This window comes from Oncorhynchus masou, unplaced genomic scaffold (genome assembly GCF_036934945.1).
Source record: "Oncorhynchus masou masou isolate Uvic2021 unplaced genomic scaffold, UVic_Omas_1.1 unplaced_scaffold_1891, whole genome shotgun sequence".
Lineage (NCBI taxonomy): Eukaryota > Metazoa > Chordata > Actinopteri > Salmoniformes > Salmonidae > Oncorhynchus > Oncorhynchus masou.
This window is the reverse complement of record NW_027008391.1, coordinates 6,086-30,504: the sequence shown is the minus strand read 5'-3', so window position 1 is coordinate 30,504 and position 24,419 is coordinate 6,086. Positions and strand designations below refer to the sequence as shown.

The following is a 24,419-nucleotide window of genomic DNA, read 5'->3' as shown; positions in this document are numbered from 1 at the left end:
TTTGGTAACAAGATGAATATAAGTGAATGTACCTGTTTGTCCTCTTCTGAAGCATTACAACATGGTGATGGCCGCCGCCGCCGCTGCCTCGGCCTCAGACGACCACGAGCTGCTCCTCAACCACTTCCGTCCCTACACCACCTCCTCCTCGTCCTCCTCCCAGCTGTTCCTGGACCAATCTGGGGCGCCCTCCTCTGGCTCGCTGGCGCCCGTCAACGGTGGTGATGGTGGAGGAAACAGCAGTGGTGGCAGCAGCAGTAGCCTAGTGTCCTCTAGCAGTCTGAGAGACACTCACAGCACACACTCCACGCACTCTCACACACACCCCACGCACTCACACACACACCCCACGCACTCACACACACACCCCGGCGTAGGAGGTCGGTCCAGTGCTGATGTGACGGCGGCCGCAGCCCTCTATGGGGCCGTCCCCGACGTGATCTCACTAGACTGACGATTTCGTTTTCGACGACTGACTCCGAAACACAGAGGGCTTGTTGGTTGTTTAATGGAGGATGCAGTCATGACTACTAAACTGACGCAGAAACAGTTTAACGGTCCCACCCAGTCTACAGCTCTGGTTTTTAGTTGTGTCGTTAAGGCTGACTCCAGAACAGTGGAATACCTGTCTGTGGCGGAGCCGGTCCCGAGGTGTCGTTTGACTGGGCTGACCCAGGAACAGTTATAAAGTCACACCCCACAGATGGATGGGATTGGCACCTAGTGTTGCTAGACTGACTCCAGAACAGTTACCGGTTGGTATCTGGCTCCCTGACATCATTCCACTAGACTGATATCAGAGAGGTCTATGGGTTTCATCTCTGAAGTCGACAGACTGGACCTAGATCAGCTCCCTGCCGATAGCTACCAGAAACGCTAGCCGTGCAAAAACGGAGGAAGGTTGTTGTTTTTTTTGTAGGAAAAGAGTAACGCTGTGTACAGAGAACAAAAAGTATATTTTCTCTTTTTACTTTTGTATATTAATTAACTGGAAAAAAATTCTGTCCCGTAAATAACTTCAGTTGCTATTTTGAAGTGGAGACTGAAGATGTATCCACACAGCTATACGTACGTTTCCCCTCGATAAAATGAACTTTAATATCTCATTTACTTTTCTTTGGTTTTTATCCTGTTAGATCTGATGGGGATTTTCCTCACACATTCATGGCATTACCTCTTGACATTTTCAACTTATCGATCTCTCTCTACTCTTCATTTTTGAAATCACAGTTTAATTTGTTCTCCAAGACAATATCTTTTCCCTGGTTGACTTGTTTGTTACTGTATAATTTGTTTTGTTATTCTGCGTTCTAAGTTATATGTAAGATATATATGAATAAGTCTCTCTAGATAAGTGGATCTGCTAAATGACGTGAACATGCATTCCCTAAGGACTTCAGGTTGATGCTGTGGGGAGTGTATAGCTGGGTGGGTGATATTAGACATTTCTGATTTTCGTCTCTGTTAAAGGGACAGTGCCGTCAGAATTCTGTTTCCAGGTGTTTTTCTCAAAGTGCATAATGGCTGATGAAACTAACATGGTGAAAGTGTGAGAAAAAAACGTAAATCAGTTTTATTTCCTGATAGTTGCTGGATGAAAATAATCTACACAGGACCTTGTAATCAGCAGGTTTGTTTGGGCGGGAATTTCGGCTTCACATGGTGACGTCACCATGTGGTAAATTTGTTGCTAGACCAATAGCAAAGAGACTTCCAAACCTCTCTGCCAATAACAGCTCGTTTTCAGTTTCCCCTCTTTACATGGTGACATCACCATGTGGTAAATTGGTTGCTAGACCAATAGCAAAGAGACTTCCAAACCTCTCTGCCAATAACAGCTCGTTTTCAGTTTCCCCTCTTTACATGGTGACATCACCATGTGGTAAATTGGTTGCTAGACCAATAGCAAAGAGACTTCCAAACCTCTCTGCCAATAACAGCTCGTGTTCAGTTTCCCCCCTTCCCACTCAGACCACTCCCGAACCAGTCTCGGCAAAATTCTTGCTTTAGAGTGGGGGTTTTTCTTCCTAAAAAGCCATTTTTGCCCATTTTTATGGACATCTATTACAGTAAGGTACTTCATGTTACCCAGAAATGATTTGATATCGATATATAAACGGCTGCATTGGGCCTTTCACCCCCCTTCAATTGACCATCTGTGCAGTCATTATCATTATGCACAATATTTCAATTTGACAACATTTTAGCAGAAAATGTTTTCACATTTGTATGGTTATGAAAACTATGGTAGACACAGAATGCCTATTTAACTTGAGAAATACTTTTACTTTTTTATGCTTTTATTTGAAACCTCGTTAGATTCTGTTGTTTTTGCTTTGGTTTTGCTTATTCAACCACATTTGTCACCTTTTGCACAAAACCAAAAATGAACTCAACCCACAGAGTGCATGTGTATCTGGGCGCTACATTGCTTTAAGTCAAGTATCCTCCACCTATCACACACTCTTCCTCTCTGTTTTCACCTGGTTGTTTGTGAGACACTCCAGCTAAAGTCATAGCAGAGAGGAGTACCCCGTAGAGATGGAGGGGAGTAACCCCATAGAGATAAAGACAGACATATCTACTGTGTTATAAATGCTATGGGGATATTGCTAATTTGAGAGGCAGTTTCCATCCAACTCAACTGTGGGCAAAAGTTTTGAGAATGACACAAATATTAATTTTCACAAAGTCTGCTGCCTCAGTATGTATGATGGCAATTTGCATATACTCCAGAATGTTATGAAGAGTGATCAGATGAATTGCAATTAATTGCAAAGTCCCTCTTTGCCATGCAAATGACCTGAATCCCCAAAAAACATTTCTACTGCATTTCAGCCCTGCCACAAAAGGACCAGCTGACATCATGTCAGTGATTCTCTCATTAACACAGGTGTGAGTGTTGATGGGGACAAGGCTGGAGATCACTCTGTCATGCTGATTGAGTTCAAATAACAGACTGGAAACTTCAAAAGGAGGGTGGTGCTTGGAATCGTTGTTCTTCCTCTGTCAACCATGGTTACCTGCAAGGAAACGTGCCGTCATCATTGCTTTGCACAAAAAGGGCTTCACAGGCAAGGATATTGCTGCCGGTAAGATTGCACCTAAATCAATCAATTTATCGGATCATCTAGAACTTCAAGGAGAGTGGTTCAATTGTTGTGAAGAAGGCTTTAGCGCGTCCAAGAAATTCCAGCAAGCGCCAGGACCGTCTCCTAAAGCTGATTCAGCTGAGGGATCAGGGCACCACCAGTACAGAGCTTGCTCAGGAATGGCAGCAGGCAGGTCCATCTGCACACACAGTGAGGCAAAGACTTTTGGAGGATGGCCTGGTGTCAAGAAGGGCAGCAAAGAAGCCACTTTTCTCCAGGAAAAACATCAGGGACAGACTGATATTCTGCTCACTCACAATTTTGCCTAAGAAAACAGCCATGAATAAAGAATGGTACCAACACATCCTCCGAGAGCAACTTCTCCCAACCATCCAGGAACAGTTTGGTGACGAACAATGACTTTTCCAGCATGATGGAGCACCTTGCCATAAGGCAAAAGTGATAACTAAGTGGCTTGGGGAACAAAACATCGATATTTTGGGTCCATGTCCTGGAAACTCCCCAGACCTTAATCCCATTGAGAACTTGTGGTCAATCCTCAAGAGGCGGGTGGACAAACAAAAACCCACAAATTCTGACAAACTCCAAGCATTAATTATGCAAGAATGGGCTGCTATCATTCAGGATGTGGCCCAGAAGTTAATTGACAGCATGCCATGTAATTGTCAATAAAAGCCTTTGACACTTAGGAAATGCTTGTAATTACACTTCAGTATTCCATATTGACATCTGACAAAAATATCTAAAGACACTGAAGCAGCAAACTTTGTGGAAATTAATATTTGTGTCATTGTCATTGACTCAGTCAGAATGTGACATGGTGAAATGATGCTTCGAGTGATAGACTATAGAGCCAGAATACAGACAGAGGACTTTACACAGTGAACATGTAACTATAATAGAATGAGTGAATTACCAGTCAGGATATAAAGGTATAGAAACTAAGCGCAGACTCAACAGTCACTGCTGGTTAAATATACAGGAGACTCTATAGTCATTGGAAGTCAACGACTGCCATGTAAAGCTCTTTCAGAAGACAGTAAAGAATGTGTCGGGATCGAAACAATGACAGCCATGTTTGTCACTTTTTCCTGCTGAATCAGTTTTCCGCCAACATAGACAATATGAAAGTAAAATACAGGGTTTGTTCAGGCTACTGTACTGAATTTTACAACTTTCCAAAAATCCCTGCTTCAGTGATAGTCACAATCATCACAGTCACCTACAGTCAAAACAGATGCTTTTGAGAGAGAGAGAGGGAGCGTGAGGTCATTCTGCGGAGTGTCTTTGTAGCCAGTCAGGCTTTTCTGCAGTGTCATTCTCTCAAGGTGTTTGTGCTTCAGTCCTCTTCTCTTCCACAGCTCTTCACTTCAAGCCTAATTAGCTTTCCCCTCTTGGGATAGATAATTGCTTGTGACAGCTTCCCCAATCACTCTCCATCTAGTATCCTGAACCAGAGCAACTAGTAGGTTTACTTTGCAGCCAGTCGATATGGAGACCTTCCTGCCCCCCCCCCTCTCCTACTCTTAACTGATTGACTCTTTGATAGCATCAGACGTGTTTTGAAAATGTCCTCTCTGTATAAACAATGTTGTGCAGTATTTTATTTATTTTGTAATATATACATATATATATAAATCGGATCTATTTTTACACCTGTTTGATTTTCATGGATGTGTGTCTGTGTGTGTGAGGACAGAGTTTGGGAAGCGCTGGTCTTAGGTAACCCTCGTTTAGGGTAGACCAACAAAGTGAGACTAAGATTTGGGGTTGGAGGTTAAGAGTTGACCCAATCAGAAATGTCTTTATTTATTTAGATGATCGAGTTTCTTTTTGTTTCAGATTCGTTGTTGATGTCATTGCTCTAGATCTCTGTGATCTCTTTTTGTTGGTTTTTAAGACGAGGTGAGAGCAGACATCATAGAATGTGTTCCCATTTCAAATGCTATGTGTAGCCTAACATGGGCGTGGAATGGCCTTATTGTGAAGTCCTCTCCCACTCTCCCCCCATTGGTAATATTATGATGTCCGTATCACCCCCCCCCCCACCCAATCCCATGTGTTTCAACAGTGTCAGTTCCTCCAGTGTTAGTTTGTGTTTTTGCATCATCCAAAAACATCAGATGAAATTAATTTATATATTTTTAAAAAGAAAAGCTGTACAATAAATTGGACTTCAACCTAAAAAAAGGTCAAATTTACTAAATGAATTTCAGGAGCGAATAAGTTGACAGCTGCCCTCACTGCCTTAACCCCCGGGTTCTGCTTTCACATTTCCAAACAGAGAATGAAACGGCTTTTCAAGGAACATGGAACGTTGTACAGTAGACCGATGTCAGTTTGTAGAGAGTACTAGGTGAAAACAGAATATTTATTACTTGCGTTGGAAGAAATGGTTTACTTATTGAATGTTTTCTGTCTAATGTATAGGAGTTTAGATGTAATAAAAAGCATTTTTGTTAACTGGGTTTTATCTTCATTTTAGTTCACAAACAAATAGATTGAAGGTATGCGATCATCCATATTTTGTTCCTTGTCTCTCGTCACGATTTTATGTGTACCATATATTAGCTTGTCAAAATGGAATCTGATCTGTGGCGTTTTTAACCTCTTTGTCAGGAACATATACATACAGTATTAAATACTCATGTGGAATGGTAACATGTTTAATTTCCACTGCCAATAAGTGGCTTACAAAATACATGAATATACAATAGGGTATGTTATTACCACAACCATACACTGGGTGGCAGTAGACACTCATTTTGTAGTCCGCGTTAGACGAGGCAGAGTCTAAATCAAATCAAATTGTATTGGTCACACACACATATTTAGCAGATGTTATTGCAGGTGTAGAGAAATGCTTGTGTTCCTAGCTCCAACAGTACCCAACACTCTTGGGTACAACTAGTCACTAATGTAGCAACGCCTCAAAGGAGTGGGATGCAATGACAAGAAGTTACATTATTCTATTCTAGAAGTTACATTATTCGATTCTAGAAGTTACATTATTCTATTCTAGAAGTTACATTATTCTATTCTAGAAGTTACATTATGTGATGGAAATACTTCACCACATATTAGTGAACAGATTTAAAAGGATCATATTCGTTATGGAAGCCAACAGCTTATAGCAGCATGCAGGGAAACGTCATAACTATGCACACTACTCCGTCTAGGAGGAGCCATGTGTGGGAAGGCTTGTGTCAAAATATGGAGATACTAGAACTGCATTGGCAATCTTTTGGTATTGTTAAAAGTTTCTGACGGTCATTGTTGCCCTCCTGCTTGCTTCTCTGGCTCAGTTGCCTCAGTTTAATTAAAGTTACTCAGTTATTGATTGACAAGTAGTTGAACTAGTATATACTTGTATTTGTGGTGAGTTCTATGATCTCTGATGATAAATCCATTGATTTATCTTTAAAGTGACAATGAAAATTCCCCTAATTTGAGATTTATTGTGGTTCCAATCGAAAACCGAACGCATTCAAATGTATTGACAAAACGTTTTCTGAAGATTCAATTATGGGGATTGGGGGAGGGGAAAGGGATTGGTGTGAGGTAAAGGGATTGGTGTGAGAGAAGGGAATTGTGTGAGAGAAAGGGATTGGTGTGAGGGAAAGGGATTGGTGTGAGGGAAAGGGATTGGTGTGAGGGAAAGGGATTGGTGTGAGAGAAAGGGATTGGTGTGAGAGAAAGGGATTGGTGTGAGGTAAAGGGATTGGTGTGAGAGAAGGGAATTGTGTGAGAGAAAGGGATTGGTGTGAGGGAAAGGGATTGGTGTGAGGGAAAGGGATTGGTGTGAGAGAAGGGAATTGTGTTGGGGTGGGTAGATTGGGTTGGAGTGAAGAGGAAGGACTGCTCTCCAGTGTGATTTAGAAGCAGCTGCTTCCCTTCTTCCTCTGCTTGGCTACAGATGCAATGCTGAGGCCATCACTGGTATAGAGGGCAGAGTGCTGTAGGATGGTAGATAGCATCACCCACATGTACCATGGCCTTGCTACTTTGGGTTGAAACATCACCCACATGTACCATGGCCTTGCTATGTTGGGTTGAAACATCACCCACATGTACCATGGCCTTGCTACGTTGGGTTGAAACATCAGCCACATGTACCATGGCCTTGCTATGTTGGGTTGAAACATCACCCACATGTACCACGGCCTTGCTACTTTGGGTTGAAACATCACCCACATGCACCACGGCCTTGCTACTTTGGGTTGAAACATCACCCACATGCACCACGGCCTTGCTACTTTGGGTTGAATGGAGGCTTTGGAGATGGTGCCGTCAACATCTATGATCTTGGACTTGACTATTGAACAGTTCCAAGGAGATGGAGATTACCTAAACTTTTCTTTCGTTAAAAAAAATTATATTCTTATTTTTTGTTGAAGTTTTGACTTTGAAGAGTACAATTAAGAAATACAATTAGAAATGTCTCACCTGAACTCACGGCCTTGGTACAGCCCTGTGGTTCGGTCGTGTCGGGGTAACCGTGGGTCGGCCATGTCGGGGTTACCGTGGGTCGGCCGTGTCGGGGTAACCGTGGGTCGGCCGTGTCGGGGTAACCGTGGGTCGGCCGTGTCGGGGTAACCGTGGGTCGGCCGTGTCGGGGTTACCGTGGGTCGGCCGTGTCGGGGTAACCGTGGGTCGGCCGTGTCGGGGTAACCGTGGGTCGGCCGTGTCGGGGTTACCGTGGGTCGGCCGTGTCGGGGTTACCGTGGGTCGGCCGTGTCGGGGTAACCGTGGGTCGGCCGTGTCGGGGTTACCGTGGGTCGGCCGTGTCGGGGTAACCGTGGGTCGGCCGTGTCGGGGTTACCGTGGGTCGGCCGTGTCGGGGTAACCGTGGGTCGGCCGTGTCGGGGTAACCGTGGGTCGGCCGTTTCGGGGGGGTAACCGTGGGTCGGCCGTGGGTCGGGGTTACCGTGGGTCGGCCGTGTCGGGGTTACCGTGGGTCGGCCGTGTCGGGGTAACCGTGGGTCGGCCGTGTCGGGGTAACCGTGGGTCGGCCGTGTCGGGGTTACCGATGGAAGACGGCTGACGGCTCCAAAGAGGGACATGAAGATCAAAGGATTCCATTACATAGCATTTGGAATTATAATAAAATGCTAATTATTTACACGCGCTCCTCACGTGTGGAGATAAAGACCTCAATTAATCATTAATGCTTCTAGAATATCCAGTAGGATACGTTAATGTCTTAACACTCTGTGTCTGTAATACAGAACAAATTCAAGTAAGCGTACAGTTTTATATAGAGCCCTTATTGCATGGAACTTCCTTCCATCTCGTACACCTCACGGCACAACGCCTCTCCCCTATTTAACCTAGATAGTTTGTGTGTATTGACATGAAGGCTATGTGGTGCCTTTTTAAAATGTATTTATGTAGTTCTGTCCTTGAGCTGTTCTTGTCTAATGATGTTCTCTATTATGTCATTCTGTGTTATGTTTCATGTTTTGTGTTGAACCCCAGGAAGAGTAGCTGCTGCTTTTGCAACATCTAATGGGGATCCTAATAAAATACCCCCAAATACCAAATAGGTAGGCATGTTAAGCAATAAATGCAGTGTTTTCGATATAAAATGCATTTTGTTTGGGAAATGCATAGGCCTACCGGTAAAAGCTGTCATCAACTATCAAGTTGTACTCGTAACACTGCTTGTGGGCTTCAGAGGGAAATTGACAATTTACAGTAATCGGTGTCAAGACTGTCATGTTTTTCGTTGTCCATTTTGATATGAAACACAATAATACAATCATTAAGGCAACGGGATGAGATTAAATATATGGATGTTTATAAAAACCACACATGGTTTGGTCCCATTCCATTCGCGCCTTTCCAAGACATTTTTATGAACCGTCCTCCCCTCAGCAGCCTCCGCTGATCTCTACATGGGATGGTCGATGAAAGATCTAAATAATGTTTCCAATCAATACAATAGTATTTATTAGGTTTAAGCCTACCGGTCATTTATTTCTCGGTGAGTAGCCAAATCACTATTGCCCAGAAAAACATTTTATTCCATTATAAAAACCCATTACTTCCAGCGTAGCCAATTGGTCAATATCAAGAAAGTGATGCAAATAGGGAATATAGGATATAGCCTAATGTCAATCAAACATTGTCACCAATCCTTGTGCGTTCAGGGCAGGGCATCTAGAAGCGGTCACAATATAAATCCTGTAAGAACTGCAATTGTCAAGACGCTTTGAGCGACCCCACCAAGACAGCTACATTGTCAATGTGTGTGATTATGCGATGATGGGAATGGCGCATAGCAATCGCTGCGCTCTTATCATTTCAAACTAACCTGAGGATGTATTGGAAGCAGAGTGAGCGACTCCAACCCTGATTTGAAGTTGGATAGCCTACATGAATCACTTGAATTTAATAATAGAAACGATGACTGAAGGAAACAACAGCAGTGTAGGCCTACTGAATCGGTCCTTGACGGATCTGGACCGGTTCAGTAGCATAGAGGACATCGACGTGACAGCGGACGGGACTCCGATTTTGAGGGTGTTCATCTGCGTCGTTTACTCGGTGGTGTGCGCTGTGGGCTTGGTGGGCAACTTACTGGTGCTGTTCTTTATCAGAGTGAAACAAGAGCGGAAAAAATCCAGAATCAACTTCTTTGTACTTAACTTGGCAGTGACGGACTTCCAGTTTGTATTGACTCTACCGTTCTGGGCAGTGGACACCGCACTTGACTTCAGCTGGCCGTTTGGAGACGCCATGTGCAAAATCATCAGCTCCGTCACGGTTATGAACATGTACGCGAGCGTGTTCTTTCTGACTGCAATGAGCGTCACCCGATACTGGTCCGTCGCCTCCTCTCTAAAGGACCGAACTAGGCAAAAGTCCTGCTCTGCCAAATGGATTAGCGTGGTTCTTTGGGTATCCGCAACAATTGCGACTGCACCAACATCCATGTTCTCAACCGTGACAAATGTAGCGGGGGAAAAACTATGTTTGCTTAAGTTCCCTGATGGACAATATTGGTTAGCAGTTTATCACCTTCAGAAAATTATATTTGCATTTGTTTTACCCATGGCCATTGTTTCAGTCAGCTACATCATGCTTTTGCGATTCGTCCGCAACCGTAGTATGAAAACAAACACCAAACGGACATCACAAGTCACCAAATCTGTCACCATCGTCGTGCTCTCCTTCTTTCTTTGCTGGATGCCAAATCACGCCATCACATTCTGGGGCGTCCTTGTGAAATTGAATGCTGTGCATTGGGATAAATCGTACTACCTAGTTCACACTTACGTATTCCCTGTGACAGTCTGCCTTGCGCACGCCAATAGCTGTCTAAACCCTGTAATTTATTGCCTAATGAGGGAAGAGTTTAGAAAGAAACTGAAAGATTTGTTATATGGCGGATAGTCACTTTACGCAGTGGAAGAATCGGTTGCCGTTGCCATTACGCACGCGCTCCCTGTTGCATAATGTACCCTATAGGGCGCACGACATGGGTGTACTGTAATAGGCGAATGCAGTATGTTCTGTTGGTGGAAAAAAAATCACAAAACAGGCATGGACAAGCACTAAAACAAACGGTCACAATGATACAATGATAATGGCTACTAAAATTGCGCATGAGGCAATTCTGCCTGTTATGATTCCTCCTATCCAAGTGCTGTTTTATTCCCGGAAAGTTATCATTAAACGATAGAGAAACCGCCCGGACAGTCGTCATTAAACGATAGAGAAACCGCCCGGACTGTCATCTTTAAACGTTAGAGAAACCGCCCGGACAGTCATCATTAAACGATAGGGGAACCACCTGGACTGTCATCATTAAACGACAGAAAAACCGGAAAGTCATCATTAAACGATAGAGACACAGAGGCAGACTAGATAGTGTCTTTATCATTCCATCATAATTGTAGCCTAGTGGAGATAAACGTACCCATGATCCTATGTTCTCCTTCACAGCTGCACGTCTAGTCTTCATTGTGTGCAATGGCATTTGTCACAAATTACATGCAGTGGGAGGGAAGTGTAAATATTATGCCTATGATAACAGATAACCATATTGCTTAAATTGTGTTCATGCAAAATAAACATCCATATATTTAATCTCACCCCGTTGCCTTAATGATTGCATCATTGTGTTTCATGTCAAAATGGACAACGAAAAACATGACCGTCTTGACACCGATTACTGTAAATTGTAATTTTCTCTCTGAAGCCCACAAGCAGTGTTACGAGTACAACTTGATAGTTGATGACAGCTTTTACCGGTAGGCCTATGTATTTCCCAAACAATGCATTTTACATCGAAAACACTGCATTTATTGCTTAACATGCCTATCTATTTGGTATTTGGGGATATTTTATTAGGATCCCCATTAGATGTTGCAAAAGCAGCAGCCACTCTTCCTGGGGTTCAACACGAAACATATCACAGAATAACATAATACAGAACATCATTAGACAAGAACAGCTCAAGGACATAACTACATACATTTTTAAAAAGGCACCACGTTGCCTCCATATCAATGCATAGACACAAACTATCTAGGTCAAATAGGGGAGAGGCATTGTGCCAATAGGCGACACTTATGCATCACATACTTGACCCATATCAATAAAACATTTAATCTCAGTTTGATATTGACCTACTATCCTATTTGTCAGGACAGAATGATTGATATGTGTGTTATACTCTTCAGACTAATGAATTAACTTATTCATGATCTTCAAACTTCTTGGCCACAGCCATCTGTGTACCATCACATGAGATACAAGATCAATAGCTGATTTATTAGTTAGTGGCTGAAATAACCAATTCATGTTAAGATTGTATGAATATTCTAAACAGCCTAGTACCCTACAGGGCTTCTGGGTGGCGCAGCGGTCTAAGGCACTGCATCTCAGTGCTAGGTAGGAGGTGTCACTACAGACCCTGGTTCGATTTCATGCTGTATCACAACCGGCTGTGATTGGGCGGCACACAATTGGCCCAGCGTCATTCGGGTTTGACCGGTGTTGTTCGTCATTGTAAATAAGAATTTGTTCTTAACTGAGTTAAATTAAAATATTTATTATAATAATCTAAACATACATCCAGATCTGGTACAGGATTCTCATTGGCAGAACTAGGGGAAAAACATTGTCACTTTCTGAATACAAAATGTGTACAGTGAAATGCTTACTTACAAGCACTTAACCAACAACGCAGTTCAAGAAATAGAGTTTAGAAAATATGTACTAAATAAACTCAAGTAAGAGTCCCATAGGCCTGCGCACAATTGTCCCAGCGTCGTTAGGGTTTGGCCTGGATGTAATTGTAAATAATAATGTGTTTTTAACTGACTTGCCTAGTTAAATAAAGGTTAAAATAAAGTAAATGAATACGGTTCCCTTCACAAAACAATGATCATGTCCGGTGTGGTCCGCAGGGGCCGCCCCAGCGCAGTGCGATACCGTGGTCACCTGACCGCGCTGCCAGGCTGCGCGCGTCGAGAGAAGAGCCCTTTGCCGTGTTGTGTCAGGAAGAAATGGAAGCTGGCAATGCACGAATTTGATCATTCAGAGATCCGAACAGTTGAGTCTGTGAATGGCGCCAAAACAGGACCCTAAACCTAAATTTCAAGAAGGTAATGTGCACCGTGATGATGAACTGTGAAAATTAGAAACGTAGCTAGACCCTGTCGTCTCGTGAGTGAAAAGGCATCGACGGTATGGCGCTTCTCGCGCAGAGCACGTTAGCCAGTTAACGTTAGCTAAAACACTGCTACATGCTAGCTAGAGATCTCATCAATTTGAAAATTGCATGAATAATTTAATGTCATCTACCATAAGTAGTGTACTAATACACGTACCTTTCGTATTCATTCAGCCAACTAACTAGACTGGTTGCTCTAACTGGCTGTGTTGAAACAATAAGCTACCTAGCCAACGTTAGCTAATTGCTAACGGGTAAACAATCCCTTGCCAAGGGCCTTGGCTTGAATAGCAAATGTAGCTAGCTAGCTAACTATGCAATTGTGTTTCTATTGTATTTGTTTTATACGTTGGCTACATATCAACGAAATACATTTAGCTACACCTTAGCCAACCACTGGTGTTCACGGTTTAATATAACCATCCAGCATTTGTCTATTTCTTCTGTTTTTAGGTGAAAGAGTTCTGTGTTTTCATGGGCCATTGCTTTACGAAGCAAAGGTGGGTTTAGATTCATTCCACCAATCTGAATGGCTTTCGGCTCGTGTTTACTAAACAATACACCATTTGCAGTAGCCTAAACCTAAAGTCATATTTATTACAATTCGTAATGATTGTTGTTGTATTTCAGGCTGTGAAAACCAATATCAAGGAGAAGCAAATTAAGTACTTCATTCATTACAGTGGATGGAACAAAAAGTGAGTCATTTTTGCATTGTTGGCTTTTCAAATAAGGCACGTGTATCTAAAGTGACTTCGTTATGGTGCATACGTTTTTTATGAATGGGTGGTCCTGGGACTTGAATCCACTATTCTGGCGTTGCAAGTAACGTACTCTAACAGAGCGTTACCCAAAATCTTGGGGACCCCCATGGGGATTCCATTGATCAAAGCTTGATGAGGAGTTCCTCATTTGAATCAGCTGTGTAGTGCTAGGGCAAAAACCAAAACGTACACCCCTTGTGAAACGCTGCTCTAACATTTTGAGCTGCAGAGGACCAGTACTGTCTCTATTTAGACAGTACTGTTAGCTATGGACCCATCTTTTTTTTAGAATGAACATTTTTTTATGAATGCTTCCCGCACAGCCACAGACCTAACATTCTTGTATTGATTCAATAAAAATAAATGGTCAGAAATCTGAATGTGGTTGATTTCTTTCTGTTTTAGCTGGGATGAATGGGTTCCTGAAAGCAGAGTTCTCAAATATGTGGACAGCAACCTGCAGAAACAAAAAGAGCTTCAAAAGGCTAATCAGTGAGTTCATCTCATTACAGACAGACTTTGTGTTGGGGGGGCAGTGTTTTAGTGTATGGAATGTACCTACTGTGTCAACATTGTATTCAAGCTGCCATTGAACGAAATACAACAATGAGATTCTATATGTCAATCAATGTCTCCCCAGAAATGCCGACGATGACTCGAAGATGGGAGAACATAAAAAGTGATTCCACTTATTTTAATCATGAACCACAATAGTAATCTTTATGTATATAGCACCTATGATACAATACTTGCAGCCCACGGTGCATTTACTTGTAAGCACTAAAATGATCATACGGAAATGTTAGAACAAGTGTTTTTGAAGGTTGTTGTAGTTCATGGCCTGGTTTCTTGGCGGTGTTCCTTCCTCTTACAGGCATTATGATGTTGAGGGAAAGATGAGGGGTGTAGCACCGAGCAAGAAGATTGCTGCTGTGCAGCAGAAAAATGTTGATCTGTAAGTTTGATCCCGTCTTAAAAGTTGGACCTACTTTCAAACCTTCACAAAAAAGAATTGAACAGCGCCTTTTAATGCAATCTTTTTTTTCTTCAGGAAAGCGAAAAAGACAAAACTAAAGAGTAAGTAAAAGTGTTAGTCCCACTGGTTTCTGCTACTAGTTAGTTAGTCCCACTGGTTTCTGCTATTAGTTAGTGTTAGTCCCACTGGTTTCTGCTACTAGTTAGTGTTAGTCCCACTGGTTTCTGCTATTAGTTAGTGTTAGTCCCACTGGTTTCTGCTATTAGTTAGTGTTAGTCCCACTGGTTTCTGCTATTAGTTAGTGTTAGTCCCACTGGTTTCTGCTACTAGTTAGTGTTAGTCCCACTGGTTTCTGCTACTAGTTAGTGTTAGTCCCACTGGTTTCTGCTACTAGTTAGTGTTAGTCCCACTGGTTTCTGCTACTAGTTAGTGTTAGTCCCACTAGTTTCTGCTACTAGTTAGTGTTAGTCCCACTAGTTTCTGCTACTAGTTAGTGTTAGTCCCACTAGTTTCTGCTACTAGTTAGTGTTAGTCCCACTGGTTTCTGCTACTAGTTAGTGTTAGTCCCACTGGTTTCTGCTACTAGTTAGTGTTAGTCCCACTGGTTTCTGCCACTAGTTTCTGCTACTAGTAAAAGTGTTAGTCCCACTGGTTTCTGCCACTAGTTTCTGCTACTAGTAAAAGTGTTAGTCCCACTAGTTTCTGCTACTAGTAAAAGTGTTAGTCCCACTAGTTTCTGCTACTAGTAAAAGTGTTAGTCCCACTAGTTTCTGCTACTAGTAAAAGTGTTAGTCCCACTAGTTTCTGCTACTAGTAAAAGTGTTAGTCCCACTAGTTTCTGCTACTAGTAAAAGTGTTAGTCCCACTAGTTTCTGCTACTAGTAAAAGTGTTAGTCCCACTAGTTTCTGCTACTAGTAAAAGTGTTAGTCCCACTAGTTTCTGCTACTAGTAAAAGTGTTAGTCCCACTAGTTTCTGCTACTAGTAAAAGTGTTAGTCCCACTAGTTTCTGCTACTAGTAAAAGTGTTAGTCCCACTGGTTTCTGCTACTAGTAAAAGTGTTAGTCCCACTAGTTTCTGCTACTAGTAAAAGTGTTAGTCCCACTAGTTTCTGCTACTAGTAAAAGTGTTAGTCCCACTGGTTTCTGCTACTAGTAAAAGTGTTAGTCCCACTAGTTTCTGCTACTAGTAAAAGTGTTAGTCCCACTGGTTTCTGCTACCAGTAAAAGTGTTAGTCCTACTGGTTTCTGCTACTAGTAGAAGTTAGTCCCACTAGTTTCAACTACTAGTAAAAGTGTTAGTCCCACTAGTTTCTGCTACTAGTTAGTGTTAGTCCCACTAGTTTCTGCTCCTAGTAAAAGTGTTAGTCCCACTGGTTTCTGCTACTAGTTAGTGTTAGTCCCACTGGTTTCTGCCACTAGTTTCTGCTACTAGTAAAAGTGTTAGTCCCACTGGTTTCTGCTACTAGTAAAAGTGTTAGTCCCACTAGTTTCTGCTACTAGTAAAAGTGTTAGTCCCACTTTTTTCTGCTACTAGTTAGTGTTAGTCCCACTAGTTTCTGCTACCAGTAAAAGTGTTAGTCCCACTGGTTTCTGCTACTAGTAAAAGTGTTAGTCCCACTGGTTTCTGCTACTAGTAAAAGTGTTAGTCCCACTAGTTTCTGCTACTAGTTAGTGTTAGTCCCACTAGTTTCTGCTACTAGTTAGTGTTAGTCCCACTAGTTTCTGCTACTAGTTAGTGTTAGTCCCACTAGTTTCTGCTACTAGTTAGTGTTAGTCCCACTAGTTTCTGCTGCTAGTAAAAGTGTTAGTCCTACTGGTTTCTGCTACTAGTAAAAGTGTTAGTCCCACTAGTTTCTGCTACTAGTAAAAGTGTTAGTCCCACTGGTTTCTGCTACTAGTAAAAGTGTTAGTCCCACTAGTTTCTGTTCCTAGTAAAAGTATTAGTCCCACTGGTTTCTGCTACTAGTTAGTGTTAGTCCCACTAGTTTCTGCTACTAGTAAAAGTGTTAGTCCCACTAGTTTCTGCTCCTAGTAAAAGTGTTAGTCCCACTGGTTTCTGCTACTAGTTAGTGTTAGTCCCACTAGTTTCTGCTACTAGTAAAAGTGTTAGTCCCACTAGTTTCTGCTACTAGTAAAAGTGTTAGTCCCACTGGTTTCTGCTACTAGTAAGTGTTAGTCCCACTAGTTTCTGCCACTAGTTAGTGTTAGTCCCACTAGTTTCTGCTGCTAGTAAGTGTTAGTCCCACTAGTTTCTGCTGCTAGTAAAAGTGTTAGTCCCACTGGTTTCTGTTACTAGTAAAAGTGTTAGTCCCACTAGTTTCTGCTACTAGTAAAAGTGTTAGTCCCACTAGTTTCTGCTACTAGTAAAAGTGTTAGTCCCACTAGTTTCTGCCACTAGTTAGTGTTAGTCCCACTAGTTTCTGCTGCTAGTAAGTGTTAGTCCCACTAGTTTCTGCTGCTAGTAAAAGTGTTAGTCCCACTGGTTTCTGCTACTAGTAAAAGTGTTAGTCCCACTGGTTTCTGCTACTAGTAAAAGTGTTAGTCCCACTAGTTTCTGCCACTAGTTAGTGTTAGTCCCACTAGTTTCTGCTGCTAGTAAGTGTTAGTCCCACTAGTTTCTGCTGCTAGTAAAAGTGTTAGTCCCACTGGTTTCTGCTACTAGTAAAAGTGTTAGTCCCACTAGTTTCTGCTACTAGTTAGTGTTAGTCCCACTAGTTTCTGCTACTAGTTAAATGAACCCTTTAACATTTCTTTGTGGATAGAGTTTGATTGTGTGTCTGTCCCATTTGTCGTTGTGCAGCACCAGCGGCTGGAGAAGGTACCAGCACAGGAGAGATGCCACAGCCACCGCGGAAGAAGAGGGCTCGTTGCGACCCAACTGTGGAGAGTGTATGTCCACCTATGGATGCTGTGTGTTGTCCCTCACGTACAGCAGGCCTGTTCTCTGTGTTGTCCCTCACGTACAGCAGGCCTGTTCTCTGTGTTGTCCCTCACGTACAGCAGGCCTGTTCTCTGTGTTGTCCCTCACGTACAGCAGGCCTGTTCTCTGTGTTGTCCCTCACGTACAGCAGGCCTGTTCTCTGTGTTGTCCCTCACGTACAGCAGGCCTGTTCTCTGTGTTGTCCCTCACGTACAGCAGGCCTGTTCTCTGTGTTGTCCCTCACGTACAGCAGGCCTGTTCTCTGTGTTGTCCCTCACGTACAGCAGGCCTGTTCTCTGTGTTGTCCCTCACGTACAGCAGGCCTGTTCTCTGTGTTGTCCCTCACGTACAGCAGGCCTGTTCTCTGTGTTGTCCCTCACGTACAGCAGGCCTGTTCTCTGTGTTGTCCCTCACGTACAGCAGGCCTGTTCTCTGTGTTGTCCCTCACGTACAGCAGGCCTGTTCTCTGTGTTGTCCCTCACGTACAGCAGGCCTGTTCTCTGTGTTGTCGCTCACGTACAGCAGGCCTGTTCTCTGTGTTTTCGCTCACGTACAGCAGGCCCGTACTCTGTGTTGTCTCTCACATACAGCAGGCCTGTCCTCTCATACTCTGAAACAACAGCTCCAGTTACATATGTCCTGCAGCAGTCAGCCAATCACAGATGGGAATTGTGTTTTTTAACAAGACCCAGGGCTTATTTTTTTACTGGTTTTCACATCTCTTATTGTAAATGAGTCTGACTGTTCCATTTGGTTTCACTGTAACCAGGAGGAGACATTCATCAACCGCGTGGAGGTCAAGGTGAAGATTCCTGAGGAGCTGAAGCCCTGGCTTGTGGATGACTGGGACCTTATTACCAGACAGAAGCAGGTGGGGGTCTAGACAGCCGTCTATCAGGGTTGGGCTCAATTCCAATTGAAAATGGTCAATTCGGGAATTTGAATTTTAAACTTCAAATATTGAGAGGAAAAAAAAAACATTTGAAATGAATAGTTTTACTTTTAAGTTTTATTGAGAAGTAATTGAAAATAATTTTTATTATTGAATTGGAATTTCAGTTCCTGAATTGGCTGCCGTCACTTCAAATTGACCCCAACCCTGCTGTCTTACCATGGTCAGAAGATGCCAACTATTTAATGGCAAGACAGGCTTTCTCTACAAGTTCATTCTTTACAGGATTTTGTTTGTGTTTTAAGCTTATTTTATGAGGTGCTTGACAAACACGTAAACATGACATTTTTCTTGAATTGTAGCTTTTTCACCTGCCCGCGAGAAAGAATGTGGATAGTGTCTTGGAGGACTATGCAAGCTATAAGAAATCAAGAGGAACTTCAGAAAGCAAGTGAGTAAACCCACACCCCTCTCGATGCTGCATTACGAGTGAAGTTACAATGAAGAAGGTCATCTGACTAGAAACCAGACAAGCCTGGCCTGTATCTGCTTATCAAAGTGGAATAGCTGTAATTCGCTTGCTTGGTGAAGTTCAACCCAGGCATCACGCATTCATTCAGCTCTAGCTGTGAACACTTCAGCAGTGCCTGTTGCCTTATGTCTCCTGTCCTGGTTCCCCTCAGGGAGTATGCTGTGAACGAGGTGGTGGCAGGGATCAGGAGTACTTCAACGTCATGCTGGGCACTCAGCTGCTCTATAAGTTTGAGAGGCCCCAGTATGCAGAGATACTGGCGGATCACCCCGACACACCCATGTCCCAGGTCTACGGGGGCCCACACCTGCTCCGGCTTTTTGGTACGTAGCCACGGGGGGGGGCTGTCTGAATGAGGAGGATCGGAAGTAGTTTCTGGACTGGAACTTTTAACAAATATTTCCGTTTGAATCTCAGGAGTCTAACGTTGTGGTGATTGAGCTCTTTAGGAGAGGTGAAGACCCAGGGGGAAATGGTTCTCTTTAGGAGAGGTGAAGACCCAGGGGGAAATGGTTCTCTTTAGGAGAGGTGAAGACCCAGGGGGAAATGGTTCTCTTTAGGAGAGGTGAGGACCCAGGGGGAAATGGTTCTCTTTAGGAGAGGTGAAGACCCAGGGGGAAATGGTTCTCTTTAGGAGAGGTGAAGGCCCAGGGGGGAAATGGTTCTCTTTAGGAGAGGTGAAGGCCCAGGGGGGAAATGGTTCTCTTTGGGAGAGGTGAAGACCCAGGGGGAAATGGTTCTCTTTGGGAGAGGTGAAGACCCAGGGGCAAATGGTTCTCTTTGGGAGAGGTGAAGACCCAGGGGCAAATGGTTCTCTTTGGGAGAGGTGAGGACCCAGGGGCAAATGGTTCTCTTTGGGAGAGGTGAGGACCCAGGGGCAAATGGTTCTCTTTGGGAGAGGTGAGGACCCAGGGGCAAATGGTTCTCTTTGGGAGAGGTGAGGACCCAGGGGCAAATGGTTCTCTTTGGGAGAGGTGAGGACCCAGGGGCAAATGGTTCTCTTTGGGAGAGGTGAGGACCCAGGGGCAAATGGTTCTCTTTGGGAGAGGTGAGGACCCAGGGGCAAATGGTTCTCTTTGGGAGAGGTGAGGACCCAGGGGCAAATGGTTCTCTTTGGGAGAGGTGAGGACCCAGGGGCAAATGGTTCTCTTTGGGAGAGGTGAGGACCCAGGGGCAAATGGTTCTCTTTGGGAGAGGTGAGGACCCAGGGGCAAATGGTTCTCTTTGGGAGAGGTGAGGACCCAGGGGCAAATGGTTCTCTTTGGGAGAGGTGAGGACCCAGGGGCAAATGGTTCTCTTTGGGAGAGGTGAGGACCCAGGGGCAAATGGTTCTCTTTGGGAGAGGTGAGGACCCAGGGGCAAATGGTTCTCTTTGGGAGAGGTGAGGACCCAGGGGCAAATGGTTCTCTTTGGGAGAGGTGAGGACCCAGGGGCAAATGGTTCTCTTTGGGAGAGGTGAGGACCCAGGGGCAAATGGTTCTCTTTGGGAGAGGTGAGGACCCAGGGGCAAATGGTTCTCTTTGGGAGAGGTGAGGACCCAGGGGCAAATGGTTCTCTTTGGGAGAGGTGAGGACCCAGGGGCAAATGGTTCTCTTTGGGAGAGGTGAGGACCCAGGGGCAAATGGTTCTCTTTGGGAGAGGTGAGGACCCAGGGGCAAATGGTTCTCTTTGGGAGAGGTGAGGACCCAGGGGCAAATGGTTCTCTTTGGGAGAGGTGAGGACCCAGGGGGCAAATGGTTCTCTTTGGGAGAGGTGAGGACCCAGGGGGCAAATGGTTCTCTTTGGGAGAGGTGAGGACCCAGGGGGCAAATGGTTCTCTTTGGGAGAGGTGAGGACCCAGGGGGGAAATGGTTCTCTTTAGTTATTAGAGCCTTAAGACTGTTCACTGCTCTGTCATTGGTGCACCGTCACAGCACCCATGAAAGCTCATCTTCAGCCATATTGCTAATGAAGGACACTTTAATAGATTTCATTATCGGCCATTATCACAGGGATGAAAGTGAACTTTCTGGAGTCACTGGGGTGTAGGAGAATGTGTAATGTGTAATACCCAGGGAAGGCCAGAAAGTTAAGCGTCTACCGTTGCCACAAATTGCATCCAGAATCCCATTAGTTAGTTAATTAACATTGAGCGGATCTTTAACTACGGACAATTGGGATTCTGATCTCAACCGGTGTGATCATCAGATGGGCAAAGTGCCAGGGACATTTGAGAAAGCGTCTCGTTCCCAGCCAGGTTGAACTGAGGTTAGTCGATGAAGAACCATTTAGAAAAGCGTTTGTGTCATCAATGGCTGTGTCAAACACTTGAAGGGCAAACGCCAAGCGTCAATTGGGTGGTGCAGTCAGAAGCAGGTTGTGTTTACAATCTCAAGGCCATCGGACTGTTAAATAGCCATCATTCGGGTGGATTCCACACGGTTACACAACCCTGCACCTTGGAGGCTGCTGAGCCTATATACATAGACTTGAAATCACTGGCCACTTTAATAATGTTTCCATATTTCTCATATATACTGTATTCTATTCTACTGTATTTTAGTCTGTGCCACTCTGACATTGCTCATCCTAATATTTATATATTTCTTAATTCCATTCTTTTACTTTTAGATTAGTGTGTATTGTTAGATATTACTGCACTAGAAACACAAGCATTTCTCTACATCTGCAATAACATCTGCTAAATGTGTGTGACCAATAACATTTTATTTTATTTTGAAATGATAAATAAAATGAAATCACAATTTATTAAGGAGTGCATTTAACAAAGTCACAACACTCTTCACAGATTTAAATAAAACTGTATAGCAGTTTCCATGGGAGAGTTTCAGTGAACCGTCATCTGTCCACACCTGCATTGAGACAGTATTTATTCAAATATCAGCCAATGCTAATATAGATTAATGTCTGTGTACATATGGTTAAATCTGGTCCCTGACAGTGCAGTTCTTTGTGTTGTGCAGTGAGAATTGGCTCCATGCTGGCCTACACTCCCCTGGATGAGAAAAGCCTGGCTCTGCTGCTCAACTACCTGCAGGATTTTCTCAAGTAAGACGCCTCTCCTTCATCCCCACTCGTGAAATTGAATGTCTGGCTTGGCAGAGCATTCCCTAACCTGGCTGGCCTATCATATTTATATATTCTCATCAGAAGGATTTCACCGTTGAAAACGTAGCCCACTGACCGTGAAATGCTGCTGTCCTCATCTCGCTGTCAGGGCTCGGTCTTGACACTGACAGACTTTGTGATAACTTCTCCTTAGAGTGGTATCAAGACCATTGGATTCCAGAGTAGGCCTCATCGTACAGCTTATTTCAGTCATGCCGATGAAGCAGTTCCTTTGTTCACTGTTGCTCTGCCATGAATGTTTTCCTTGCAGTGGGCCTAAATATCTGGCCGTGCATCTGCAGGATACTGTCTGTGTACCCTAGAAACCATCTGGGAATGTGGCCATAATCATGATCCTCCTCAACCTGCAACAACCGTAGTAGATTGGGATGGGTTCAAACGGAGGCCACATTCATTTAGCCTTTTCCACGCGTCGTTATTTCCTGTAAACACATGTGGCCTTAACCGTCTGCAGCCATTAGGATATCTGGACAAAGTCTGTTTTAAAGGTCCAAATAGAAATGAGGTTATAAGTTGTTAGGATGAGCTGATCTGCTCCTCATTTTTCTGCAGCCTGTAATATTTCTAGACTTCATCGAGGCCGATCGCCTTTACAAATACAGATGCCAAGTTTTTGTCCATTTTTCTATGGCTGGTAATTGACCTCCTATTGCTTGTTCCTCCTGTGTGTCGTAGGTATCTAATGAAGAACTCCTCCCTCTTCAGTGCCAGCGACTACGAGGTGGCGCCCCCAGAGTACCATAGGAAAGCCGTCTGAGAGGAATGTGCAGGGGGGCGATCGACCCGTTCGGAAACACCAAGCCTCTTCCAGACTACATGGAACCATCTCAAACCCGTTTGAGTGGAAAGCTGGACTGGATTTTATTTTATTTTTTTCACTTGAACTATTTCTGGAGGTTCCCTGGAGTCGGTTATGTCTTTTGGAGCAGTGGCAGCTTTTAAGATATAAAGTGTTTTTCTTTCCCACTGGGTACGTAACACAAGCGAGACAGGCATGTTTTCCTCCCAATATCGGGGACTTTTTACCATGAACAGCTCTGTAATGTTTCTGTGCATTCCATCGGATCTGGGGTTTTTGTTTGTCTGTTTTCACCTCAACGACTTTGCATGTGTTGAATTATGGATATTTGATGCTAACCACAATTTGTGCAAAGCAATCGAGTTGAAATGTCTTTGGTGGGATACATTAGCTGTGTAATGGTTGGCTATCATTTTGTAATAAAGATGTTTCTACACAAGTTCTGTATGGTAAATATCCTTCATTCTCCCTGACAACCTGTACTCTGCCAAAATAATGAGGATTATTTCTGTATTTGTATTCATGACTTGCAGACCGGTGTTCGCCTTAGCAATCTCACTAGGATAAAGACCACCTCCATTCCTGTCATTATTGAAAGAGATCATGATACCTCACATCTCAAAATAGGGCTACTTAATGTTAGATCCCTTACTTCAAAGGCAATTCTAGTCAATGAACTAATCACTGATCATAATCTTGATGTGATTGGCCTGACTGAAACATGGCTTAAGCCTGATGAATTTACTGTGTTAAATGAGGCCTCACCTCCTGGCTACACTAGTGACCATATCCCCGTGCATCCCGCAAAGGCGGAGGTGTTGCTAACATTTACGATAGCAAATTTCAATTTACAAAAAAAAAAATGACGTTTTCGTCTTTTGAGCTTCTAGTCATGAAATCTATGCAGCCTACTCAATCACTTTTTATAGCTACTGTTTACAGGCCTCCTGGGTCATATACAGCGTTCCTCACTGAGTTCCCTGAATTCCTATCGGACCTTGTAGTCATAGCAGATAATATTCTAATCTTTGGTGACTTTAATATTCACATGGAAAAGTCCACAGACCCACTCCAAAAGGCTTTCGGAGCCATCATCGACTCAGTGGGTTTTGTCCAACATGTCTCTGGACCCACTCATTGTCACAGTCATACGCTGGACCTAGTTTTGTCCCATGGAATAAATGTTGTGGATCTTAATGTTTTTCCTCATAATCCAGGACTATCGGACCACCATTTTATTACGTTTGCAATTGCAACAAATAATCTGCTCAGACCCCAACCAAGGAACATCAAAAGTCGTGCTATAAATTCACAGACAACACAAAGATTCCTTGATGTCCTTCCAGATTCCCTCTGTCTACCCAATGACACCAGAGGACAAAAATCAGTTAACCACCTAACTGAGGAACTCAATTTAACCTTGCGCAATACCCTAGATGCAGTTGCACCCCTAAAAACTAAAAACATTTCTCATAAGAAACTAGCTCCCTGGTACACAGAAAATACCCGAGCTCTGAAGCAAGCTTCCAGAAAATTGGAACGGAAATGGCGCCACACCAAACTGGAAGTCTTCCGTCTAGCTTGGAAAGACAGTACCGTGCAGTACCG

The 24,419-nt window shown here is 43.7% G+C and overlaps 2 protein-coding genes and 1 pseudogene across 3 annotated transcripts in view; all 3 read left to right on the top strand.

Annotated features, from left to right (window-relative positions):
* Positions 1-5,576, top strand: part of LOC135532520 (E3 SUMO-protein ligase PIAS1-like) — a 50,223-nt gene extending 44,647 nt beyond the window's left edge. For both annotated transcript variants that reach the window (XM_064959998.1, XM_064959997.1), the window contains exon 13: positions 53-5,576. In XM_064959998.1, coding sequence (XP_064816070.1) covers positions 53-454 — 402 coding nt within the window. In that variant the 3' untranslated portion in view covers positions 455-5,576. The remainder of the gene's footprint in view (positions 1-52) is intronic.
* A 3,945-nt stretch (positions 5,577-9,521) lies between these two features.
* Positions 9,522-10,588, top strand: LOC135532521 (relaxin-3 receptor 1-like). Its single transcript, XM_064959999.1, has one exon. It carries the CDS (start codon positions 9,522-9,524, stop codon positions 10,509-10,511), a length of 990 nt encoding a protein of 329 aa, XP_064816071.1. The 3' UTR covers positions 10,512-10,588.
* A 1,983-nt stretch (positions 10,589-12,571) lies between these two features.
* On the top strand, positions 12,572-23,250 carry LOC135532518 (mortality factor 4-like protein 1; annotated as a pseudogene).
* Positions 23,251-24,419: the final 1,169 nt, after the last annotated feature.